The sequence below is a fragment of the Hyperoodon ampullatus genome, assembly GCF_949752795.1.
Source record: "Hyperoodon ampullatus genome assembly, chromosome: 12".
In the NCBI taxonomy this organism is placed as follows: domain Eukaryota; kingdom Metazoa; phylum Chordata; class Mammalia; order Artiodactyla; family Ziphiidae; genus Hyperoodon; species Hyperoodon ampullatus.
The window spans coordinates 60,684,015-60,706,445 of record NC_136925.1 but is presented as its reverse complement, the minus strand read 5'-3'; the positions used below and the strand labels follow the sequence as shown (position 1 = coordinate 60,706,445).

The 22,431-nt window shown below is 43.7% G+C and overlaps 1 protein-coding gene across 4 annotated transcripts in view; it reads left to right on the top strand.

Annotated features, from left to right (window-relative positions):
* SGK1 (serum/glucocorticoid regulated kinase 1) overlaps nucleotides 1–19,362 on the top strand; it is a gene marked incomplete at both ends in the record, with an annotated part of 106,585 nt that extends 87,223 nt beyond the window's left edge. Inside the window, 12 exons of one of the 4 annotated variants that reach the window (XM_079716159.1) lie at nucleotides 13,376–13,693; nucleotides 14,745–14,820; nucleotides 15,574–15,649; nucleotides 16,065–16,169; nucleotides 16,272–16,355; nucleotides 16,456–16,587; nucleotides 16,858–16,970; nucleotides 17,326–17,449; nucleotides 17,888–17,983; nucleotides 18,460–18,615; nucleotides 18,720–18,809; nucleotides 19,195–19,362. In XM_079716159.1, the coding sequence (XP_079572285.1) occupies nucleotides 13,576–13,693; nucleotides 14,745–14,820; nucleotides 15,574–15,649; nucleotides 16,065–16,169; nucleotides 16,272–16,355; nucleotides 16,456–16,587; nucleotides 16,858–16,970; nucleotides 17,326–17,449; nucleotides 17,888–17,983; nucleotides 18,460–18,615; nucleotides 18,720–18,809; nucleotides 19,195–19,362 (1,338 nt within the window). Of the gene's footprint in view, nucleotides 1–13,375; nucleotides 13,694–14,476; nucleotides 14,616–14,744; nucleotides 14,821–15,573; nucleotides 15,650–16,064; nucleotides 16,170–16,271; nucleotides 16,356–16,455; nucleotides 16,588–16,857; nucleotides 16,971–17,325; nucleotides 17,450–17,887; nucleotides 17,984–18,459; nucleotides 18,616–18,719; nucleotides 18,810–19,194 lie in introns of those variants that run through there. The other 3 variants (XM_079716160.1, XM_079716158.1, XM_079716161.1) reach the window with 3 other exon arrangements.
* Nucleotides 19,363–22,431: the final 3,069 nt, after the last annotated feature.

Below are 22,431 nucleotides of genomic sequence, written 5' to 3'. Positions count from 1 at the left end.
CAGTCCCTAAGATCCTTTGAACATCAACAGAATCTGTTCACAATAATATGAACAGCATGAAATGAGGCTGTCAGTGCTGTTCAAATAAAAACTCCAACTTTCATATATATACAATAGTTTCAAACTTTAAAACAAAGAGAAAAGGAGCTTTTAGTGTGCTGGCTGTGAACTCTCCTGTCCTTCACACACATGACACAAAAATACAGTAGAACTAAAGTGAGTAGTGGTTGGATTATTTTTGGAAATGGCAATGGGTCTACAATGGTCCAAACACATGCCCTCACCCAGTCTGGTTGTGAGATAAATGATCAGAAAGCAGGCTGTGAAGATCAGAAAGAATTGCTCTCTGAGGAAAAATAATTGGCTCTTATAGGAAAGACAATGTTAGATCCAGCAGCACCATGTTAGGACAAGACTACTTGTGTTAGAAATTTTTACTATTATTCCTGGAAGTACTTTAGCTATGGCTGGTGTATTTGTTCCTCTCTGACATCTTTATGTAAATGTACTTTCTAGTATTTTTCAAATATTAAATTTTAATATTTTAATAATATTAATGTGGTATATAATGTGTATTATACATAATGTATATATATACACAATGTGTGTAATATTACGTCTAACCCTCTATACTGTTTTAAGAGATGGAAAAGGAATAGCAGTCTTGTCTTGGGGGAATCTTACAAAGTCCCTGTCAGCCTTATAGAAACTGATGATCTTAAATAATGACAATCTAAGAAAAGAATATGCAAAGTGGAAAGAGACAGAAAGAAGGATGCAGAGAAGAGTGGCAAGTGGGGCTTAGACAGAAACTGTGTACATTGGGCTCCTTTCTGCTTTTTGGTTATTTGTTCCTATTATGAAAGGAAAAGTCAGAAGACAATGGGCTATCAGTGATGCTTACGAAAGCAGGTTGTAGATGTAAAAGTACAGTATTTACAAGGTGGTAAAGAGAAAAAAGAAAATGTTTTTGCTTTTAAAAGGTAAACTCAAGACTTGTTAAATAGAACTTGCCAAACTGGATTTATGTTGGTACATTAAAAGATATATAAACAACATGATTTGAAGAATGAATTTCAGATAGGTTTCTCATGATGATCTATGTTTGTATTCTAAGGCTTTAGATTTTTAAGCAATAGTTTTTGAATTGTGAAATAGAATCATTGTAGATACTAACGATAGTAATAGTCTTATTTCTTTGGAATATTGATTTGCTCTAAATGAGGATAGGATACAAGGCGATTTTAAACATAGAGTTTTATAAACAAATAACATTATAGTAACTTCTCTAAGTGACCATATTTATTTAGTGTAGAAAGGGAGGTATTATTCATGATTCCTATCTTTTGCTCACATCTGTTTAATTTCTTCTCTGTAATTTTCTTGTGGTCTTAAAAAAAGCTTATTTTTATTCTTTTAGCTGTCATTTATATTTTTTGTGAAATGGTGATTATGAAACAAAATAAAAAAATAAATAACAGAAGTAGTTAATATATCTGAAACTTCTGACCAAACCATCAGTTTTTGTGTGTGTGTGTGTGACAACTAATCTTGTTAAAAGGATTCTATAATCCCAACTCAGAAACAAATAGTACTATCAAAAATGACTGATGGGATGACTATATGCTTTTAGAAAATTAGTCTCTAATGGCTAATCATAGAAGTTCTGATCAAGGAAATAATAATAAAAACAAAAATAAATTTACTCCTATTAACTAGTCTAGAATAAACATCTCCCACTGAAATGTGTCATCTGAGCAAAAGATCAAAGCTTTTAATGTTCATCTTAGAGTTTTAAGCTGAGAAATAAAAATAAGTAGGAGAGGGCTTCCCTGGTGGCGCAGTGGTTGAGAGTCCGCCTGCTGATGCAGGGGACACGGGTTCGTGCCCTGGTCCTGGAAGATCCCACATGCTGCGGAGCAGCTGGGCCCGTGAGCCATGGCCGCTGAGCCTGCGTGTCCGGAGCCTGTGCTCCACAACGGGAGAGGCCACAACAGTGAGAGGCCCGCATACCGCAACAAACAAACAAACAAACAAACAAAAAAGTAGGAGAAATTACAGTGGGCCCAGCAAAGAGATTTATTCATCGAATACACCCAATATTTATGGAACATCGATTAGAGCAAGGCATATGTTAGGAAGTGAGGAAAGACAATTGCACAAAATAATCCTGCTCTTCAATGTCTCAAGTTACTAGAAAAACATAAACATGTGCATAGATTCCTAAAATCCCTGCTCAGCTGAAGGTGTTGCTGCTAGAGGTGACGAGACCAGTGAGGTATTGGTGGTCTTCACTGTTGGGAATGAGCTTTAAAACTTCAAGAAAAGCTGTGGGGAAATGGGATTGCTGCCATAGCTCCTGCAAGTCTAAGAATAGCCAATTACAGAGGCATAATGGACACCTCCCAAAGTAGCATATTAAGAAGTCAGGGCTTTTTTAGGCATCAGAATTCCTAAGGTGTCATATCCTGATATCTGGGGTATTTGGCTACTTCCTATTGTTGACAAGTTGTGGTGCCACTGTGTGAAATATGAAATGTGCTTTAGGTGACCCTCTGAATTTCACACAAAAATTGTCTAGTGTCAAGACAATGCCTTCCGTACTTTTACACAATATTTTCAAATATATTAAGTGGATATCAGATAGTGTAGTTAGCGCTTCACAGTAATCTTTCTTTGAAGTTTTGCTTGGTAAACTGATGGCAGTGCCTAACTTTCATTGGGTTACTAAGAATTGTAAATTATAAGGTTGTAAATTATTAGCTAAAAAGAGAGTGGGAGGACTAGAAAATGACAGAACCCAAATATTAACGCCAGCCAGGAATGTCCTAAAAATAATGAAACATACCCAAATCTACCAAGCACTAAGAAAAAAGCAAATGAAGATGTAGAATCCTCAGGAAATAAAAATGCAAGTGCTTAGTATCAAGTCTGTGGGTTCTTGCATTTTCATATCGCCGTGTGAGATGAAGCTGTGTGTCATACCCTCATGTGATGGATGACACCACAGAGTTACTGATATAATCACTGAGTTCTCTGATATGATCACAGAAGTGGACAGCTGCAATATGATACCCCCTTTCTGGGACATAGCTGGAGGCCAGTAGTGAAGGAAAATCCTCTCTGTGTGCCGAGCTTAAGAGCAGTGCACCAGGTTGCTCATTTTGCTTGGAAGGAGGCATGAGATTATAATAATAATAATAATATATATAATATATACAATAATAAAAATTAATATATATAATTAAAATAATATTTATAATTTATTTATATAATAATATATAAAATAAAATAAAATAAATATATATAATAATAATTCATGGGCAAGAAGAACAGTAGACATCCTGCAAGGACTTTGCACCCTGTTCTAGGGAAAGGATTAGTAGGTTTTTCGTTGTAAGCAGGATAGCTGTATCACTTTAGGTGGACGTATGACCTTGTCGTTGTCCTTTTATGGAGATTAAGTGAGATTTAAGGAGATTCATATGGGTCCAAATTGACATGGGCTGGTCTTGTGATAGTTAATTTTATGTATCAATTTGACTGGGCCATAGTTTCCAGATATGTGGTCAAATAATTCTAGATATTTCTGTGAGAGTATTTTTTGTGTGAGATTAACATTTAAGTCAGCGGGCTTTGAGTAAATCAGAATGCTGGTGGGTCTCATCCGATCAGCTGAAAGCCTTAATAAAATAAAAACTGACCCCCACCACCACCACCCCGAGCAAGAAGGAATTCTGCAGCCAGCAGAGAGCCTTCGGGCTTGAACTACAGCAACTGTTATTCCCTGAGTCTTCAGCCTGCTGACCCACCCTGCAGATCTGCAGATTTTGCATTTGACAGCCTCCATAATTTGTGAGCCAATTACTGAAAATCAGTCTCTCTCTCTCCCTCTCTCTCTCTCTCTGCCCACATGCTATTGGTTCTCTTTCTCTGGAGAACTAATACATGTGTACTTGCATATAATCATAGAGGTATGACAATGCAATTTACCCACCGACTTGGTGCTAAGCATTTGCACCACTGCGCATGGCAAGTGGCTCTTGACACTTCTTTTTTTTTTTTTTTTTTTTTTTTTTTGCGGTACGCGGGCCTCTTACTGTTGTGGCCTCTCCCGTTGCGGAGCACAGGCTCCGGACGCGCAGGCTCAGCAGCCATGGCTCACGGGCCCAGCCGCTCTGCGGCATGTGGGATCTTCCCAGACCAGGGCACAAACCCGTGTCCCCTGCATCAGCAGGTGGACTCTCAACCACTGCGCCACCAGGGAAGCCCGGCTCTTGACACTTCTGACAACCTAGTGGTCATTCTGCTATGGCTTTAAAACTCCTTTGTCCAGGGTGGCACTGCACACTAGGGGCCCTTTTATCAAGACCTTATCATTGTGTAGAGAAGGATATTTTGAAAAGATATAGTGTAGAAGGGTTTTGGACTAAACGTTCATTCAGGTTTTCTGGCAATATGAAAGTTATGGGAAAACTTTATATATATGATTACAAGATAGAAAGAAAGGATTCTGTGAGGTGGCCGTGTTATCCTCCATGATCTCAGGCTGGAAGTGAGGTTCTGGATCTGTTGGAGAAAGTTGATTGAATGACAAAAGTCAAACAGGTTATGACAGCGTTCTTTTCTATACACCAAATTCATGCGGTATCATTAATGAAGAGGGTTTTCCCTCCCTTTATTCCTACATATCTGTAGAGACAGTGTGACATTTTGCTATCATCATCTACCAAGTGTACCTCTACTTTTATTTTTTTCCTTTTTATTTATTTTTGTGGTACGTGGGCCTCCCACTGTTGTGGCCTCTCCCGTTGCGGAGCACAGGCTCCGGACGCTCAGGCCCAGCGGCCATGGCTCACGGGCCCAGCTGCTCCACGGCATGTGGGATCTTCCCGGACCAGGGCACGAACCCGTGTCTCCTGCATCGGCAGGCGGACGTTCAACCACTGCGCCATCAGGGAAGCCCTCAAGTCTGTATTTTAATGGCATTAAGGCATAGCAGTGCCTTAGGAAAAGTAGAAATATCTGTAAGCTTCCCTTTGCTTTTGGGAAAGCGCTGTTCAATTTAACAAAATAAATTCAGACTTTGCCTGCCCTGAGTTTAGCAACGCTGTCCATCTTGGGCATCCTTGTTAGACCCAGGACTTAGCACGGTGTCTGGCACAAAAAAAGGTGCTCTGTGGAGGCCTGAAGGATTAAAAATAATAGGCCACCATCAGTTGGTGCTTGTACCTCTTTCTGTAACTGAAGGATAAGCTAAACGACCTAGAACAAGCATCTTCTGTGCTGCTGGCTTTCTCTGACCTGCTTTCAATGATTCTACCCTCTCAACCGGCCCATATTTACATTCTATTATTTCCCATCACCTTGAGCAATTAAAAACTCCTCTGGTTTAGCTTTTGGCTTATTTTCTGCTTTTTCACCTTAAATTTAACTTTTACTTCAAACACTTGGTTAACAAGCACTTATTCTGTTAACATGGCATTTAGTTCTTCACTGCCTGTTCTGGAACATTGTCTGTGTGGGGACCAAGAGAGGAGGGGGGAGTTTGAAAAAGGAAGAGGATCACCTTTTCAGGCCTTTAAAGGAATTCCCATCCAACTAATCTGACCTTGACCCAGCAGATTAAGTGGCCCACACTGTTTCTGCTCTTTAAACACAGCACATAACCGTTATTATTTTGATTTGTTGGAGCCCTTTGCATTACATGAGGTGTTCTGTTTGTGGCTGTGATATGTGTGGAGTGGGGTAAGGAACATAGACACATTATATTTTCTTTCTTCTTCTTTTTTTTTTTTAAAGATATGTCATAATTTCTATGTGAGATTCCAACTTGAGTCGGCACTTTAAATTCTTAATTTCAATTACTTTTCGCAATTTACATTAAGTATTAGTATCCCCATTATACGGATTAAGAGATAAAGATTTAGAGAATACCTTGTCTAAGTTCTCACAGGTAATGAGCCTCAGTTGTAGCTGACTTAAGTGTACTGCAAAGATCTCTATCCTCAGCACATTACTGTCACTGCTGAGCTTGCTGTGGGAGGTGACATAAAAATTTTTTAAAAAGTTGCTTTACATAAAAATGATGCCATTCAACCTTTTGCCAGCCACCCGTCCCTCCTGGTTTTCCCACTACTAGTTACTATGACATTTATCTTATTTCGTTGCTGCAATTTGTAGGCAGACTTTACAGGAAACAGTCCATAAGGGTGGCCTGAGCTTCTGTTGCTTCTTGCTAAATTAATTATAGGGTTAGAAATGGAGTCGACTGGAGAGAGATTTATTTACCCTGAGTAAATGAAAGCTTTCGGGTTTCACTTTAGTTTGGCAAAAGATGTCCGCCGGAAATCCAGGCTCCTTATTTACTACCGGCACTTTGTAAATAAAGTTGGGGTGAAAGAGAGCCCTTTATATTGTTTTCTTGTCTGTTACAACTTTAATATGTGTGTCTCAAGAAGAACTCGGCCTGCAAAGAAATTCCAAGCCCTGTGCTGCCTGAACTCTGAGCTGGGCTGCGAGGCACATAGGGAAAGTTGGTGTGTATGAGGGTTCATCCTGGGCAGAGAAAAGGGAGTAAAGCCCAAAGCCCTCTGACCTGATCCTTGCGACAACACCTGACATTTTATCATTACAAATTCATTTTTTTAATCAACCAAGGCCTTTTAAAATGCAAATGCCTGGCAATAAATGCCCAATAACAAAGCTATGTCAGTAATATATAAGGCTTTCAGTAAGGACTGATAAAGTTAACCCCTGCGACACACGCCCCCGACTTGGCTTTTAAAATGCTTTGCTGAAACCCTTCGAGGAGTTCGAGGCTTTTCAAGGCATAAACCACCTCGTCTCCTTGCATGACCTTGCAATAAACCTTTCTCTGCTCAAAAAAAAAAAAAATCCAAAGTAATAATAATAATAAAATATAAAGCTTTCAGTAAAGCCATAGTCCTCTTGAACTTAGAAAGTCACAGATAATACTGAATTTTGATTTCAAAAATTGTCCAATTTATTCCTGAATTATTTTTCATAATCATACAGAAAATACCTTGGATGTCATTTTCCAGGTCAATCCTGAGAGCCAGATATAAAGCTGTCAAATATGTGCTATTCCTTACCCTTCATACTGTATTCTAATTGACAGTCATTTTTTATTTTTATTTCTTGTTCATTGGATTATGCTACATCAGACATTGACAGCGTTATAAAGATGGGGATAAGGTGAGTTTTCAACCCAACATAGACCTGTTGGTCTGTTCTAGATTCCTATTCCTCCCACGTCAAGAGCTGCCACTGGCCTCCCTTCTTTAATTTATTCCCTGATTAAAATTAAACATTTACTACAAAACCATGTCCACATCCTACCACCAACTTCCCTGTGGCCTGACTTTCCAGAAGGGATGGGCATAGAACATGGTGTTATCACCTCTGACAGATTGCTAATCCCTATGCTGGATTATAACTATGCTTGTCTAAACTTTTATCCATCTTCTAACTACATAAATTTCCCCATTCCAACTTCCAACATTTCCTTATGTGTTTGTGTGTGTAAATTTGTTCATTTTCAATGAGGTAGAGGTAGTGTAAAAAAAATGCAAATATCCTTTGAAGGAATGATAGCTGAGTGATCAATCACATTTGGTTTGAATTAACTTTTCAAAACACATTGGAATGTTTTCCTTCTTAAAAGGGATTTTCCTTGGTGGTTTTTAGATCTCTTCACAATAGGGCTCAGTCTATCTTTGTAGGTAATTTCCCACCTGCCTCTCACCATGAGATCATGTTTACCACGGTATCTCCTGCATCTAGCACAATGTCTGATGCATAGTTCTAGAAGAATCTGTGGATGAATGAATGAATGAGTTCCACCATGCCTAGAGCTGTATCAGACACAGAGGTGCCTATGCAGGCTAATAATCAGCAGTCCTTCAAACGGGTATGTTTTCTAAGACATTATTAATTCCATATTTATTGGGGGGGCAGTGAGAGGAAGAGAGGAGAGGCAGATCTGTGTCAGCTAAGATTTTTTTTTTAACATTTATTTATTTATTTATGTGTCTGTGTCGGGTCTTAGTTGTGGCATGAGGGATCTTTAGTTGCAGCATGCTAACTTCTTAGTTGAGGCATGTGGGATCTAGTTCCCTGACCAGGGATCAAACCCAGGCCCCCTGCATTGGGAGCACAGAGTCTTAGCCACTAGACCACCAGGGACGTCCCTAAGATCTTTTTTATTTCATTTGAAAATGCTGTTATCCACTTCAGCAGTAGCAGCAAGAGAGCCATGTACATTTGCTTGTGTGTAAGGTCTGAGTAAGGACCATATTTCCAAATTATTCCAGAGATACTACATAGCACCTAAAAATTTGGTGCTCATACTATTCCCTCTGCCTAGAATGACTTTCCCTCTTTTGTACCTAGCTGGCCTTTCCAGGATCAGGCCAAATATCTTTTGTTTGTGGAGACTTTCCTCAATGATTCCAAGTCTGGGGACTTCCCTGGTGGCGCAGTGGATAAGACTCCATGCTCCCAATGCAGGGGGCTCAGGTTCGATCCCTGGTCATGGAACCAGATCCCACATGCATGGCTCAGCTAAGGAGCCCGCTGGTCGCAACTAAGACCCAGGGCAACCAAATAAAAAAATAAATATTAAAAAAAAAAATTCCAAGTCTGCTGCCTCTCCCCAGTAAAAAGTTCCCCTCTCTGTTGTTCTATGGCAGATTGCTCAGACCTTTAATACTCATGATGTTGTATCATAATTTATGTGTGTGTGTCCCTACTTAGAATGAGTGCTTCTGTGAAGTCGGATAACCAGATTACTCATAGTTGTGTCCTTTGATCTTAATATTTGTACTTACTTGATAACTGCTTGTTAAATACTTGCACGAATGAATAAATGGAAGGGAGGGGAGGGAGTGGGGCAGGAGGGAAGGAGGGAAGGATGAAGGATGTATCCGTTCAACATCTCCTGCGATGATTAGCGGACAGCAGGGCTTTGAGGCAGTTAGCGTTAGTGGGAAGGAGGATGGGAGGCAATATTTCAGAGTTTGGGGGACCAGAGGGTATGCCACTGCCTTGGGTGGGAAGTGGGAGAGGCATAGGAGTCAATTTCAGTGACAAAGAAAGGTTACTTGAAGGAGATAAATCCGGTCCTAAAAGTAAGTTTGGTTACCTCACAATTTTGCTTATCATCTGTCCAACTCAGAAGAAAAAGAACAATAATTGCTTAATCCTTAATAATGAAAAAATGCTGTTAGAGAACACAACATAAGGTCTGCTGAGTAGACAGCTACATGTAGATTATTTAACAAAACACTATTCCAAGATTCTTATAGTGTATAGTCTTGCTTATTCAACATCACTGCCTTGGGAAAAAAATAAGCCCTGTGTAAATAAAGCATGTAGTTTTGTGGGTTTTAATAACTCAACACTATTATTCTAGATAATGTGTTCTCTTAGTTATCTGCTGTATCACATTCTTAACTTCTTTATGCATGTCAATTTTGACAATTATGAGTAGGGAAGGTAATAGTCACTATAGAACCTGTGTTCTATAAACAGACATTTAACCACCATTGTTAGTTACTGATCTATAACAGTTATCCTGAATTAGCTCATTTATCATCATCATTTTCTATTTGATGAATACTGTAAAAAAAAAAACAACATGCACTTGATGACAACCTTCAACAAAAACTGATCCATTTTGTTGCTCTCTAGAGTAATAATTATGTTTTCTGGCATTTCTATGTACTTTCTTTGGAGATGCTCCAGGGAAAAGATTTCCTATGCATTAACCAATAAAACAATAAGTATGGCAACCTAAATGGTGTAGCACAGGATTGTTATAGAATTTATGACAGTTTGAGCAATACAGAATAATCGTATTGCCCTGTTATCAGTGGAAGACATTTTATCTAAGGAATGAAGACTAACACAGCTGACACATTACAGAAGTAGCCCAAGAGGGGAACTTAATTATTTTGCATGTTTGTCAATTGCAGATGTATTAAAATGGGGGAAAAAAATACCATGATTTTTTTTAAATCCCTAAGATTTATATGCGTTCATATTTAGGCTTCTGAAAGATAAATCATTTTAGAAATCGATGTTCATATTCTGAAACTTGCTTGTCAAACCCTGTTCTCATTTTATATTGACATGAAAACATTTTAACAGTAAAAAAAAAATCCTTATATATATATATATATATATATATATATATATATATATATATATATATATATTTTTTTTTTTTTTTGCTGTACGCGGGCCTGTCACTGCTGCGGCCTCTCCCATTGTGGAGCACAGGCTCCGGATGCTCAGGCTCAGCGGCCATGGCTCACGGGCCCAGCCGCTCCGCGGCATGTGGGATCTTCCTGGACTGGGGCACGAATCCGTGTCCCCTGCATCGGCAGGCGGACTCTCAACCACTGCGCCACCCGGGAAGCCCAGTCCTTATATTTTTCAAAATATTTCCTCTAATATGTTGAGAAGTACCAGGAATTTGTTTTCTGCGCCTTTAAATTAAACGGAAAGAATCATATCTCAGTAAACCTTTCAGGTTGTAGTATTTATAGTTCATCATTAAGGGAAATTTTTACTTAATCACTAAGTAGAAAAGCTAAAATAATTTTCGTATTAAAATACACATACATTGGAAACTGTTTTGTTTCAGTGCAAGCATTACATCTTGGTGAATAATTCCCATTTGAGAGTTTGATTGCGTTTTCCCAGGATGAGGAAGAAATGAGACGACTGGCTTGGGGGAGTGGGGAACTAATTAGCGTATCTCATATCAAGCCGTCTATCTATTTTCTTTGACCGCACAAGGTACTGTAGAGGCATTATCTGGAACTGATTAAACCCCAGGAGAGAAATGGGGGAAAATCATACATTCGGGAGTAGTTCTCCCGGAGAACGCGAGCGCCCTCTAGCTCGTATTTACAAGCAGATACTGGTGACGTAACTCGGGCCACTTCGCCACCAGGGTGTAGGAGGGAAGGGGCCGGATTTCTCCCGGTAGGAGCACTCTCTGAACCAAAGAAAGAGGCTGGCGACAGGAAGGAAGAACAGATCAAGCGCTTGAATAGCAGCCACAGGACAACCTAAAGCCTGTGAAGAGTTAGGCGCGCGTCACACACAGTTCCCCCGCGTACCTCCCCCCACCCCATGCACCCGCCGCCGTGTGTCACCTTCCTGTTCGGAAGTCTTAGTAGGTTGCTGGGACAGAACAGGGGGCCCCTGCTCCACCCATCAGGTATCCGGTTGGAAGAAAAGCCAGTCTCAACAACCTGATTCTCTCCGTTAAATGATAAGTTTAGCAGACCATCCGTCTCCAACGGCTGCACATTAGTGTAGGGGGAGGAGGGAGCACAGCAGATGATACTTTTCTGTTCCAACCACAAATCATATGGTTGTGCCTCTTCTCTGTTCCACTTAGAGCCCTCTAACTTAAATTCCACGTTCCTCCTGGAATGCAAGCAGAGCCTCTTTGAGAAAATGAACTCTGTGCATGTGTTTTGAATTTTTTCTGGACTGATTTGTGATGATAATCAGTCAAGTTACATTTCTTGTGTGTCTTGCTGGGGGTGTAATAAACCCAGGGCACTGATGACTGTAATTTTCTGGATGATGTTGCAACGAAGGGAATAAACGGCCCAGTGTTGAACTTTGCAACTTGCTCCCTTCCTGTATGTAAATTGCCTTTATATAAAGTGGGGTTCATAACAGAGCTGGGACAGCCGCCTCTGACTCGTGCTCCCTTGTCATCTCAGCTTCCAGTCTTATCAGGCACATAGCAGGGAGGCTACTCCAGCTATAACTAAGCTCTACCTCCAGCCTCCAGAAAGGAATCCCCAACCTGCATATCCTAGGCAACCTGAAGAATGAAAGAGGAGGCTATAAAATCCCCTTTGAAAGGTTTGTCTGCTTTTATTAAGATAATTTGGATGAAATGGGTAAAACAAAGATGCTTCAGAGGATTTGGGGTTACTTGGCATGGGGAGGGCACAGGAGGTGAGTCGCTGGAGGTTTCTTAATCTAATGTTTAAAAAACAAACAGGCAGAAATCTTGGTGCAGTTTGGTGTTTCTGGTCATTCTTCAAAAATTTTGCTTTCTCAAAAGGGGAAGGAACCGGGTGGGAGCAGGACTGGCCTAGGCTAGCTGAAGTGGAGCGTGGGATATGGGGGTACTTGCAATGACAAAGTCATGTTATATGAAGAATCCATGAAAGAGGAAGCAGAAGTGGGCCAGTTACTGTGATTTGGAGTTTCCTAAACCTTGCTTTGGGTTGGAGTGTCAGTTTCAGGGAATAGTAAGTGCTTTTCTAAAGAGTGGGTGCTGAGCAAAATTTCCCAGCCAATCTCCAGCAGAGAGGATGTGTGTTCTCCTCTGCCAGTTTGAGGCTGCTGTAAAGCAGTTGAGGCCACAGATCACGTTAAGACAAACAAGGTGGTTGGTTTGCAAAACAAATTCCTGCCCAGCACCAAAGAAAAACCGCTTCACATGTATTCTTGGTTTGACAGTTAGTAGTTCAGAGTGTGTCAGATCCAGTAGGCAACCTTAAGTGGCAGGGCCGTTGGCAGCAAGGGGTCATGGCAGGGCAGGCACCGCAGACATCCCTGACAAGCGCCAGGTACCCGGACCTGCAAACTTAGTAACTTGCAGCCCTCTCCCCGCTCCTGGCCCAGTCGTTGTGCTCGTGGCTTCCCCGCCGGCGCTGGCGCGAGTCCTCCCACCGGCGGTCAGACTGCAGCTCCCAGGCATCTCCCAGCGGCGGGGTTACTGGAAGGCACCGCACCGCTGCTCTGCAGAGCTTGCCTCCCTCCCTCCCTTACTTTCTGGAGCGGAGGAGGCTCCCGGCTAATCGTTCAGGAGTTAACGAGTCACAAGTTATCTGGGACTTGAGGGAATGCGCGAGGTGGTAAACCTGTACGAAGACTGCGGGGTCAGTCCTGAATTAAACCGGAGGAGGGGTGGGGAAGACGAGCACAAACTAAGAGATTTGAAGACAATGGGATGCGACCTTGCAGAGTTTTCAGGTCGGGGAGCGGGAGAGGGAACCTCGGGAGTCGGCGATGCCTGGGATGCCGACTCCGCACCGCGCCAGGGTCACGCCAGGTCTGTCCCCTAACTTGCCACCTCCTCACGTGTTTTTGGCATGGCGGAGATTCAAAAGGCAAAGGGAAAATTTACATGCGGAAAGGACAGAACGTTCCCAAAGATTAGTTTAAGGAAAAAAAAGAAGTGAAATGCACTTTTTTTTTCTTCAGTGCAGAGACGAATTTTATTTCTGCCCCCTCCCCTCCACATTCCTGACCTCTCTCCCTCCCCCTTCCCTCTTTCTTTCCTTCCTTCCTCCTCTTCCAAGTTCTGGGATTTTTCAGCCTTGCCTGGCTTGGGCCAAAAGCACAAAAAAGGCGTTTTCGGAAGCGGCTCGGCCGTGCACAAGGGCCATTTGTTTGTTTTGGGACTCGGGGCAGGAAATCTTGCCCGGCCTGAGTCACGGCGGCTCCTTCAAGGAAACGTCAGTGTTCTCTGGTCGCCCTCGCCCGCTGCGCGCCCGGCCGCCGCTGCCCATGGGGGAGATGCAGGGCGCGCTGGCCAGGGCCCGGCTCGAGTCCCTGCTCCGGCCCCGGCACAAAAAGAGGGCCGAGGCGCAGAAACGGAGCGAGTCCTTCTTGCTGACCGGACTGGGTAAGCGCCGCTGCCGGCACGCGGGGGGCTTGTCTCACCAGCTCCTCCACTAGTTGCTCGGATTGGGCGAGAGGGGCTGGGTATTTGGGGTTGGTACCAAGGATGGAGAGATGGGGAAGGGGGAGGAGGGCGGCGGGAACCCGGGGACGCGCCGGGCGCTCCGGCCCCACGCTGCGGCCGGAGATAAGGGCGTGCGGGGCCGCCCTCCCCCGGCGCTGCCGCCCTGAGCCCGACAGATAACCTCAGCTGGCGGTGCGCGGCCGGCCGGCGAGGGCTGCGGAGGCTGCCTTGCGGATGAGGGGAGAGGGTCAGGGTCGGCAGTGAATGCGAGCGGAGAGTTTGAGAAGCCAGACCGGGCACAGAGCCACCCCGATCGCCTCGCACCGGGCAGAAAGCGCTCTGATTTCCTGATGTGCCGCGACTCTGATTTCCTCGCAGGGCGGAATAAATGAGAAAGGTGGAAAATTACCCCGGCCGCTCCCTCCCTCCCCACCCCCTCCGCCGGCGGTTTCCCCCTCTCCGGCCCGGGAGCCGAGCGAGACCGACAACTGCCCTGCGCCGGGCCCTGCCGGGGCGGTCCCCGCGCCCCCCGCCCCCGCTCCGGGCTGGCCCCTCTCGCCGGGGGCGGAACCGCCCGCCGCCGGCCGCTTTGCCGCCGGGCAAGTCGCGCGGCAGCCGGGGGCGGGGTCGCGACGGGGCCGGGCAGCGCCGCCTCCTCCGTGTCTTGTGGGTCCCGCCCTCGCGGCGGCACAAGGCATATAAAGCCGGCGGCGCAGCCGGAGCGCAGTGTTGGCTGAGCCCGTCTCCCGGATCTGACGACTCCTCGTGTGCTCTCTCTCTGTGGTGATGACGGTGAAAACCGAGGCTGCTAGGGACACCCTCACTTACTCCAGGATGAGGGGCATGGTAGCAATTCTCATCGGTGAGTGTAGGAATACGACTGGACTTCCAGGTTACGCCAAGTGGAAAGTTTTGAAGGTCGCGGATCAGACTGGTGTGTGTGGCGTCGGATGTTACAAAGCCGTCTAAACGTTTCTCCTCTAATTCGCAGCTTTCATGAAACAGAGGAGGATGGGCCTGAACGACTTTATTCAGAAGATTGCCAATAACTCCTATGCATGCAAACAGTAAGTTTGGTGGGGCGACGTGGGGAAATAAAATTAAGTAGGGAAGTTTCCATTTACCAGCGGTAAAGACACCCTCATCAATATATTGATCAGGAAGCCGACGACTTACCTAGGGTGGGGATCCCTTTTCTCTTTAAGTTCTAATTATTTCAAACATTTAAAGCATTAAAATTAATTTGCTGATTTGGCTTGTTCTGGAAATGCAAGGTAAAATTTTCTTTTTCATAAATTTATTTATTTTTGGCTGCGTTGGCTCTTCGTTGCTGTGCCCAGCCTAGTTGTGGTGCGCGGGGGCTACTCTTTGTTGCGGTGCGTGGGCTTCTCATTGCGGCGGCTTCTCTTGTTGCGGAGCACAGGCTCTAGGTGCGCTGGCTTCAGTAGTTGTGGCGCGCGGGCTCAGTAGTTGTGGCGCATGGGCTTAGTTGCTCCGCGGTATGTGGGATCTTTCCGGACCAGGGCTCGAACCGCTGTCCCCTAAGTTAGCAGAGGGATTCTTAACCACTGCGCCACCAGGGAAGTCCCAATAAAATTTTCATGTTTGCCTAATTCACCCCCTCTCTTCTTGAAGAACAACCCTCTGTGTTTAACTGGGTTTATCATTTTGGCTGTTATTTTCTCTCACGGAGTAATTGATTTGGGTGTTTTTAAACACTGAATCCCCCGGAAAGGTTGAGCCAGAAATTCACTATTGGTGTTGGTCTGCCCTCACGTGGCGAGTTAGGATGTTCAACGTTGCTCCTTTCTTCTCTGCAGCCCTGAAGTCCAGTCCATTTTGAAAATCTCCCAACCTCAGGAGCCTGAGCTCATGAATGCCAACCCTTCTCCTCCAGTAAGTGTTCTCTATTCGTGATGCATCAGTGGAGGAATCTTATAAATGAGTCAGTTAGTTTGCCTATGTTGATGAATTATAAAATAGCATTTTGATTAGTATCAAGGCGGGAATGCCTCGTTGGTTCATGGCAAACAAGTGACGTAAGCACTTAAGTATGAGTCAGTGGAGTACTTTAAAAGACATATTTCATAAAAGTTGTCTGCTTAAGAACAACACGATTATATACAGTTTCCATACTCTCATTTGAAATATTCGCATGTATGGATGAAAAGGAGTTTGGAATGTGTTTCTAGATGTCTGGGGACCTGCCCCTGTCATTTGCAGATGTACCACCTTTTGCATTGCCTATACTTTATTAATCGCTATCTTCCTTTGAAGCAAGCATATTAAAAGAAAACCTTTTATTTTCCAGCCAAGTCCTTCTCAGCAAATTAACCTGGGCCCATCCTCCAACCCTCATGCTAAACCATCTGACTTTCACTTCTTGAAGGTGATCGGGAAGGGCAGTTTTGGAAAGGTAATTTCACATCTGAAGTTCTCGTTATTTATAGTTTTTCATATGCTCATTTTACATCTCCCTGGATGTGAACAGGAAAATGACTTTTAATTTCAATTTCAGGTTCTCCTGGCAAGACACAAAGCTGAAGAAGCATTCTATGCAGTCAAAGTTCTGCAAAAGAAAGCGATCCTGAAAAAGAAGGAGGTATGAGATGGGCTCGGAGATAGACATTCAGTAGACATTACCTTGCCATCTTGGCGCCACGTTGAAATTTGCCACTAAATCTTCATTGTCCTTTTTCTAGGAAAAGCATATTATGTCCGAGCGGAATGTTCTCCTGAAGAACGTGAAACACCCTTTCCTGGTGGGCCTTCACTTCTCTTTCCAGACGGCTGACAAACTGTACTTTGTCCTAGACTACATCAACGGTGGAGAGGTGAGCAGAGAGGATGGGAGCCGACCCCTGGCTGTCCCGTGCATAGCCTGCTTTGTTTTAATTTGAGAGGAAAGTTTTTAAAAGATAATTAGTGGGGGGAAGAGTTACCAGATTTAGTATTTCCTTTAACCTGCCAGCTTTCAGATGGTTTATAAACTATTTAGGGCCACTTCCTGCAATTGTCCTCTTTAGCTATATATGTCAAGACAGGTCCAATGCATTGTCCGGGGTTTCTGGCAACCCAGGCTAACTCTGTTCTATCTCCTACAGTTGTTCTACCATCTCCAGAGGGAGCGATGCTTCCTGGAACCACGGGCTCGGTTCTATGCTGCTGAAATAGCCAGTGCCTTGGGTTACCTGCACTCTCTGAACATCGTTTATAGGTGAGCTGAAGAGCTCTGAAGGCTCCCTTCCTTGTGTAAAGGAGACATAGCCCGGCCTTTGACAGGGCCTTAAAATAATCTGTGTTTAGGCACAACTTGGTCACCTAAAACCAGGTCCCCAGCATGTGACCCATCTTTTGACTCCCTGCCACGAGGGAACTAGCCAATGAGGATTGTGCCTCATCCAGAATAGATGAACAGAACAAGGACTCCCTTTTAGATTCACTAACACAACTACAGTGAACGTAAAGTGCTTCCAGTAGCTCTAGTGGCGATCTTTACGGAGGATTACTAATGCGGTGAAATTAACTTCTACGACTACTTTCCTATTCATTTTCTTTTTTTTTTTTTACAGAGACTTAAAGCCAGAGAATATTTTGCTGGATTCACAGGGACACATTGTCCTTACTGACTTTGGACTCTGCAAGGAGAACATTGAACACAATGGCACGACGTCCACCTTCTGTGGCACGCCCGAGGTAGGCGAACTCCTGGTCCACCCCTTCCTCCAGGAAGGGATCACTGCAGTGACACTTGTAACTACTGGAAGAGTAAGCTGTTTTCAGAGATGTTCAGAGATGTTTCAGTGCAAGTAAAATACACTGGCTGTTGGAGGCATGAGAAATTCCAAGGCCTCATGTTGCTTTAATTAAAGTGAGCTCTTTGTAAGCTCCACAATATAAAAGGTTTCTAAACCCCTAAATAGGATATCTGAGGAGGGCCCAATAGCTTTCAAAATATCAGGACATGTAAGTGGTCAGTCAGCCTCAAAGCCAGCGTTTTATCAGGAAGTAGTTTAAAGAAATATATCCTTCAGGTGGACCCAGGGTCTCTCAGCCCTTTCAAAGTACATGCCTGGTCTTGGGAGTGCCTAGTTTCAGGGGCTCTAAACTCTCTTTTTCTGGTCTGTCTTTCAGTATCTTGCACCTGAGGTGCTTCATAAGCAGCCTTATGATAGGACCGTGGACTGGTGGTGTCTGGGGGCCGTCTTATATGAGATGCTGTATGGCCTGGTGAGTAGCCCATTGAAAATCGTGGAATATTGTCCTGGGTTGATACATTTCTCCCTAGAATGTAGTCTTAAAAATCCAGACTTATCTGGGCACACAAGCCCCATTGCGGACCTGATCATCACGTCTTGCCTTCTATCAGTAAGCTTATCAAATGCTGATGAGAGAGGCATATTGGTTAAGCGATAGGTATTTTAGGATAAACCGTTACCTAGTGGATTTTTTTCTTTTGTAAGTTCACATTTTACTAGGTGTGACCTCACTGAAACCTATGTGAGAGTGAAAAACAGGGCTTATTAACATCTACCCCCGATAAGGGTGGCAAAATATAGACACTTAAAAATCCAGGGTAAAGAAAACCTATCAAGTGATAGACTTTGTCAAAACCAGCTTCATATATTACGTTTAAGTCTTTCCTGGTAATGGATGCTCTCCAAAGCTTCCAATTAAGTAGTAAGTAATCTTCCTGCTTCTTTCAGCCTCCATTTTATAGCCGAAACACAGCTGAGATGTACGACAACATTCTGAACAAACCCCTCCAGTTGAAGCCAAATATTACAAATTCTGCAAGACACGTCCTGGAGGGCCTCCTGCAGAAGGACAGGACAAAGAGGCTTGGTGCCAAGGATGACTTTGTGAGTCATTTTTTCCTCTCCTCCTGGGCCGTATGGGTAGAGCATTAGACCTCACCGCCCTTCTTGAGTTTCACTCTTCTAAATTTGTGCTTCTTTCTCAACAGATGGAGATTAAGAATCACGTCTTCTTCTCCCTAATTAACTGGGATGATCTCATTAATAAGAAGATTACTCCCCCTTTTAACCCAAATGTGGTGAGTATCTCTCTCGTGAGTGTGCACAGGCCCAAAGGGCATTTCTTTAAGTCAGAGTTGCTGTTGGTAGTGGTGGAAGGGGAAGGGCCCTCAAGGAATACATTGGCATTCGAAAGCCATTATTTTACCCACAGAAAAAAGTAGAACTTTTGTCCCAACAAAGCTCACATTATTTCTCCACACCTTTTATAAATTACAGTAGCAAAAGACAGAAAGTAAACAACATGGTCCTCATAGTTTAAACTTTGTGTGGCCTTTGGGTTTTGTGCTTGAAATGGTTGCTGATGGTGGAAGTCGCCATATGGTGCCTGCGTGAGAATTTCCCTTTCTTGTCTCCATTGTGAATTCTTGACATGGAGTACGTTTTCTTCCCTTCCTGCATCAGAGTGGACCCAGTGACCTGCGGCACTTTGATCCCGAGTTTACCGAAGAGCCAGTCCCCAACTCCATCGGTCGGTCTCCCGAGAGTATCCTCCTCACGGCCAGCGTCAAGGAAGCGGCCGAGGCCTTCCTGGGCTTTTCCTACGCACCTCCCATGGACTCTTTCCTCTGAACGGTCTTAGGGTTGGTTGTGAAGGATTTTACGGGCGTTTTTGAAATGTTTTAGTTAGCCTTTTGGCAGAGCTGCCAGCTGACAGGACATCTTAAAAGAGAATTTGCACATCCCTGGAAGCTTGCACATCTTGGCAATCTTATTGCACACTGTTTGCTGGAAGCTTTTCGAAGAGCACATCCTCCTCAGTGAGCTCGTGAGGTTTTCCTTATTCTTCCTTCCAATGTGGTGCTATCTCTGAAATGAGCAGTAGAGGGCCGCCCCAGGCAGGTGCAGCGGTCTCATTCGAAGGAGGACGCTGTCCTGAGAAGGAGCTTTCTGAAGGTCTGTCCGGGCCGTGATAAACGAATCTTATGAAACGTGCCTTTTCTGATGAGATCGTGTTAGCTCCAAAGTTCTTGCTGTCGCCCAGTGTTTCCGTTCTGTTTTTCCTTGTGGACTTCCTGTGTGATCAGCCGTATGAGTGTGGTATGCTTGCTCACAGAAGGACTCAGTTATAAGCATCAATGTGACACTTGCAGGACACTACAACGTGGGACATTGTTTGTCTCTTCCATATTTGGAAGATAAATTTATGTGTAGGCTGTTTTCTTGTGTGTAAGATATAGTTAATAACTAAAATTTATCGAAAATGGTCTTGCAATGACTTGTATCCAGATGCTTAAAGAAGCATTGCTGCTACAGATATTTCTATTTTTAGAAAAGGTTTTTATGGACCAATGCCCCGGTTGTCAGTCAGAGCCTGGTGTTTTCATTGTTTAAAATATCACCTGTAAAATGGGCATTATTTATGTTTTTGGGTTTTTTTTTGTTTCTTTTTGGCATTCCTGGTAATTATGTGTATTGTATAAAGAAAGTCTGTACATTGGGTTATAACACTAGTGTATTTAAACTTACAGGCTTATTTGTAATGTAAACCACCATTTTAATGTACTGTAATTAACATGGTTATAATAATGTACAATTCTTTCCCCCCTCCCTACCGCACACCTTTTTTTTGTGTGTGATAAACCAACTTTGGTTTGCAATAAAACCTTGAAAAATATTTGCAGAAATTGTGTCCACGTGTGTTATTTTGTAAATTTCAGTTAAGGGGGCGATAGTAGATCTGTTGAAAATGTAAAACCAGGGAAATGCTGCTGTAATTCACAGCTCAGTGGCTTGATTCCTCCAACAGCATCAGCTTCTGACTCTAGGAGAGAATAGGGTGGTCTTAAAGCCAATTATTTTTTTTTTTCCTTGGTGGGAGGCTGCATTGCATGACTTGAAGGATCTTAGTTCCCAGACCAGGGAGAACCCATGTCCCCTGCAGTGGAAGCACACAGAGTCCTAACCACTGGACTGCCAGGGGATTCTCTAAAGCCAATTTCTATTTTTGGGCTTCTCAGCAGCATTTTATGATGTCAGTCATTATCCATAAATCCATCCAAACAAATCCTTGTCAATTTAACTCAAGGACAGCCATGAAGTAATGTTCCCTATATTTATTGCCTGCCCTCTGGAGTTGGCTGTTTGTCTGACATTTGGCTTGTCTGAAGTAACAGGTAATTCTTTCGACAAATACTTGGTGCCTTCCCTGTGTCAGGCTCTATTCTGAGTGCCGAGGATAAAGCAATGAGCAAAGCTGACAAATCTCTGCCCTTACACATCCTGGTGGGAAAGACAGACTTTCAATAAAGCAGTTTATCGAAATGGAAATTGAGATAACAGTCTGTAAGTATATGAGAATGCCACTAAAGAGGGTGAGGATGTTTGTCATAAATGACTATGTTCCCAAAATGCTGAGCCGGCAGGACTCCTGGTTCGTGAGAGTAACCAGAGCCGAAACAAGTCCAGTGTCAGCTCAGGGAAGGACCCTGCAGGGGCACATCCCTGGTTTGGACCAGAAGCCACTGAAGCTGGTGTGCACCCAGCACTGCATGGGCCCACCTGACTGATGTTCAGAGGCCTTTCCTAGAGCTCATCCCACTGGAATATTTCCTGTGGGAGAAAGGAAAGGGGCTTGATATTAGGAGATAATCATCTTGCGTCCAAGTTGTTTGGACTTTTTCACTTTTCTAGGTCTTCCACAAATTTCCTAGCATACACGGGATTCTCCAATAGTTGGCCTTGCTGCTGCTCTAAGCCAACTGCACACCCTCTACCTTGACCTCTTAGTTTGCGCAGGGATTTCCCCAGGGAAAGTAGTGATCCCTTTCATCATGGCTCTTATGTCTCACCTCTCCCAGAAGGGTTGAACAGGTGTTGGAGATCACTTAGTCTGTCTCTTTTTTTTTTTTTTAAAGGAATTTTGCCTTTTTTTTTTTTTTAAATTTATGGCTGTGTTGGCTCTTCATTTCTGTGCGAGGGCCTTCTCTAGTTGCGGTAAGTGGGGGCCACACCTCATCATGGTGCGCGGGCCTCTCACTATCGCGGCCTCTCTTGTTGCGGGCTCCGGACGTGCAGGCTCAGTAATTGTGGCTCACGGGGCTAGTTGCTCCGCGGCATGTGGGATCTTCCCAGACCAGGGCTCGAACCCGTGTCCCCCGCATTGACAGGCAGATTCTCAACCACTGCACCACCAGGGAAGCCCTACTGTCTCTCTTGAGTCAATGACTTCTTGCTGAAGGGGAACCCCAGATCAAGCTCTGCATTTGAGTTATGGCTCTGCCCTACAGACATTAGCTGCATATTAAACCTCTTACCAGACCCAAATGCCAAAATCGACAATGGTGACAAAGAAAATCTAAAGTCCTAGTAATGACTGATGCTAGCCCTGACGAAAAGGCTTTCTGCATCTCTCCCCCTCATTCTCATGATCAATAAGAGTTAAGAGTTCCTCTTTGAACAATAAGTACTTAAATCACTTTTTTTATCTGAACATAAGTCTTGCAGCCACGACTCTCCCATCTAATTATAGATAACTCAGAGGGGTTAATCATGGATTACAAAGCTTTTTAATTTTTTGAGGGTAGAAATTTGGTTTATGGCTTCAGTCAGTCACTATGTAAGATCTGATTTGCATTGCTGGAGAGTTGATAAGAGCCAGAGAAGTCCCAAGTGTCACATAAACAGGAGGAGATTAAATCA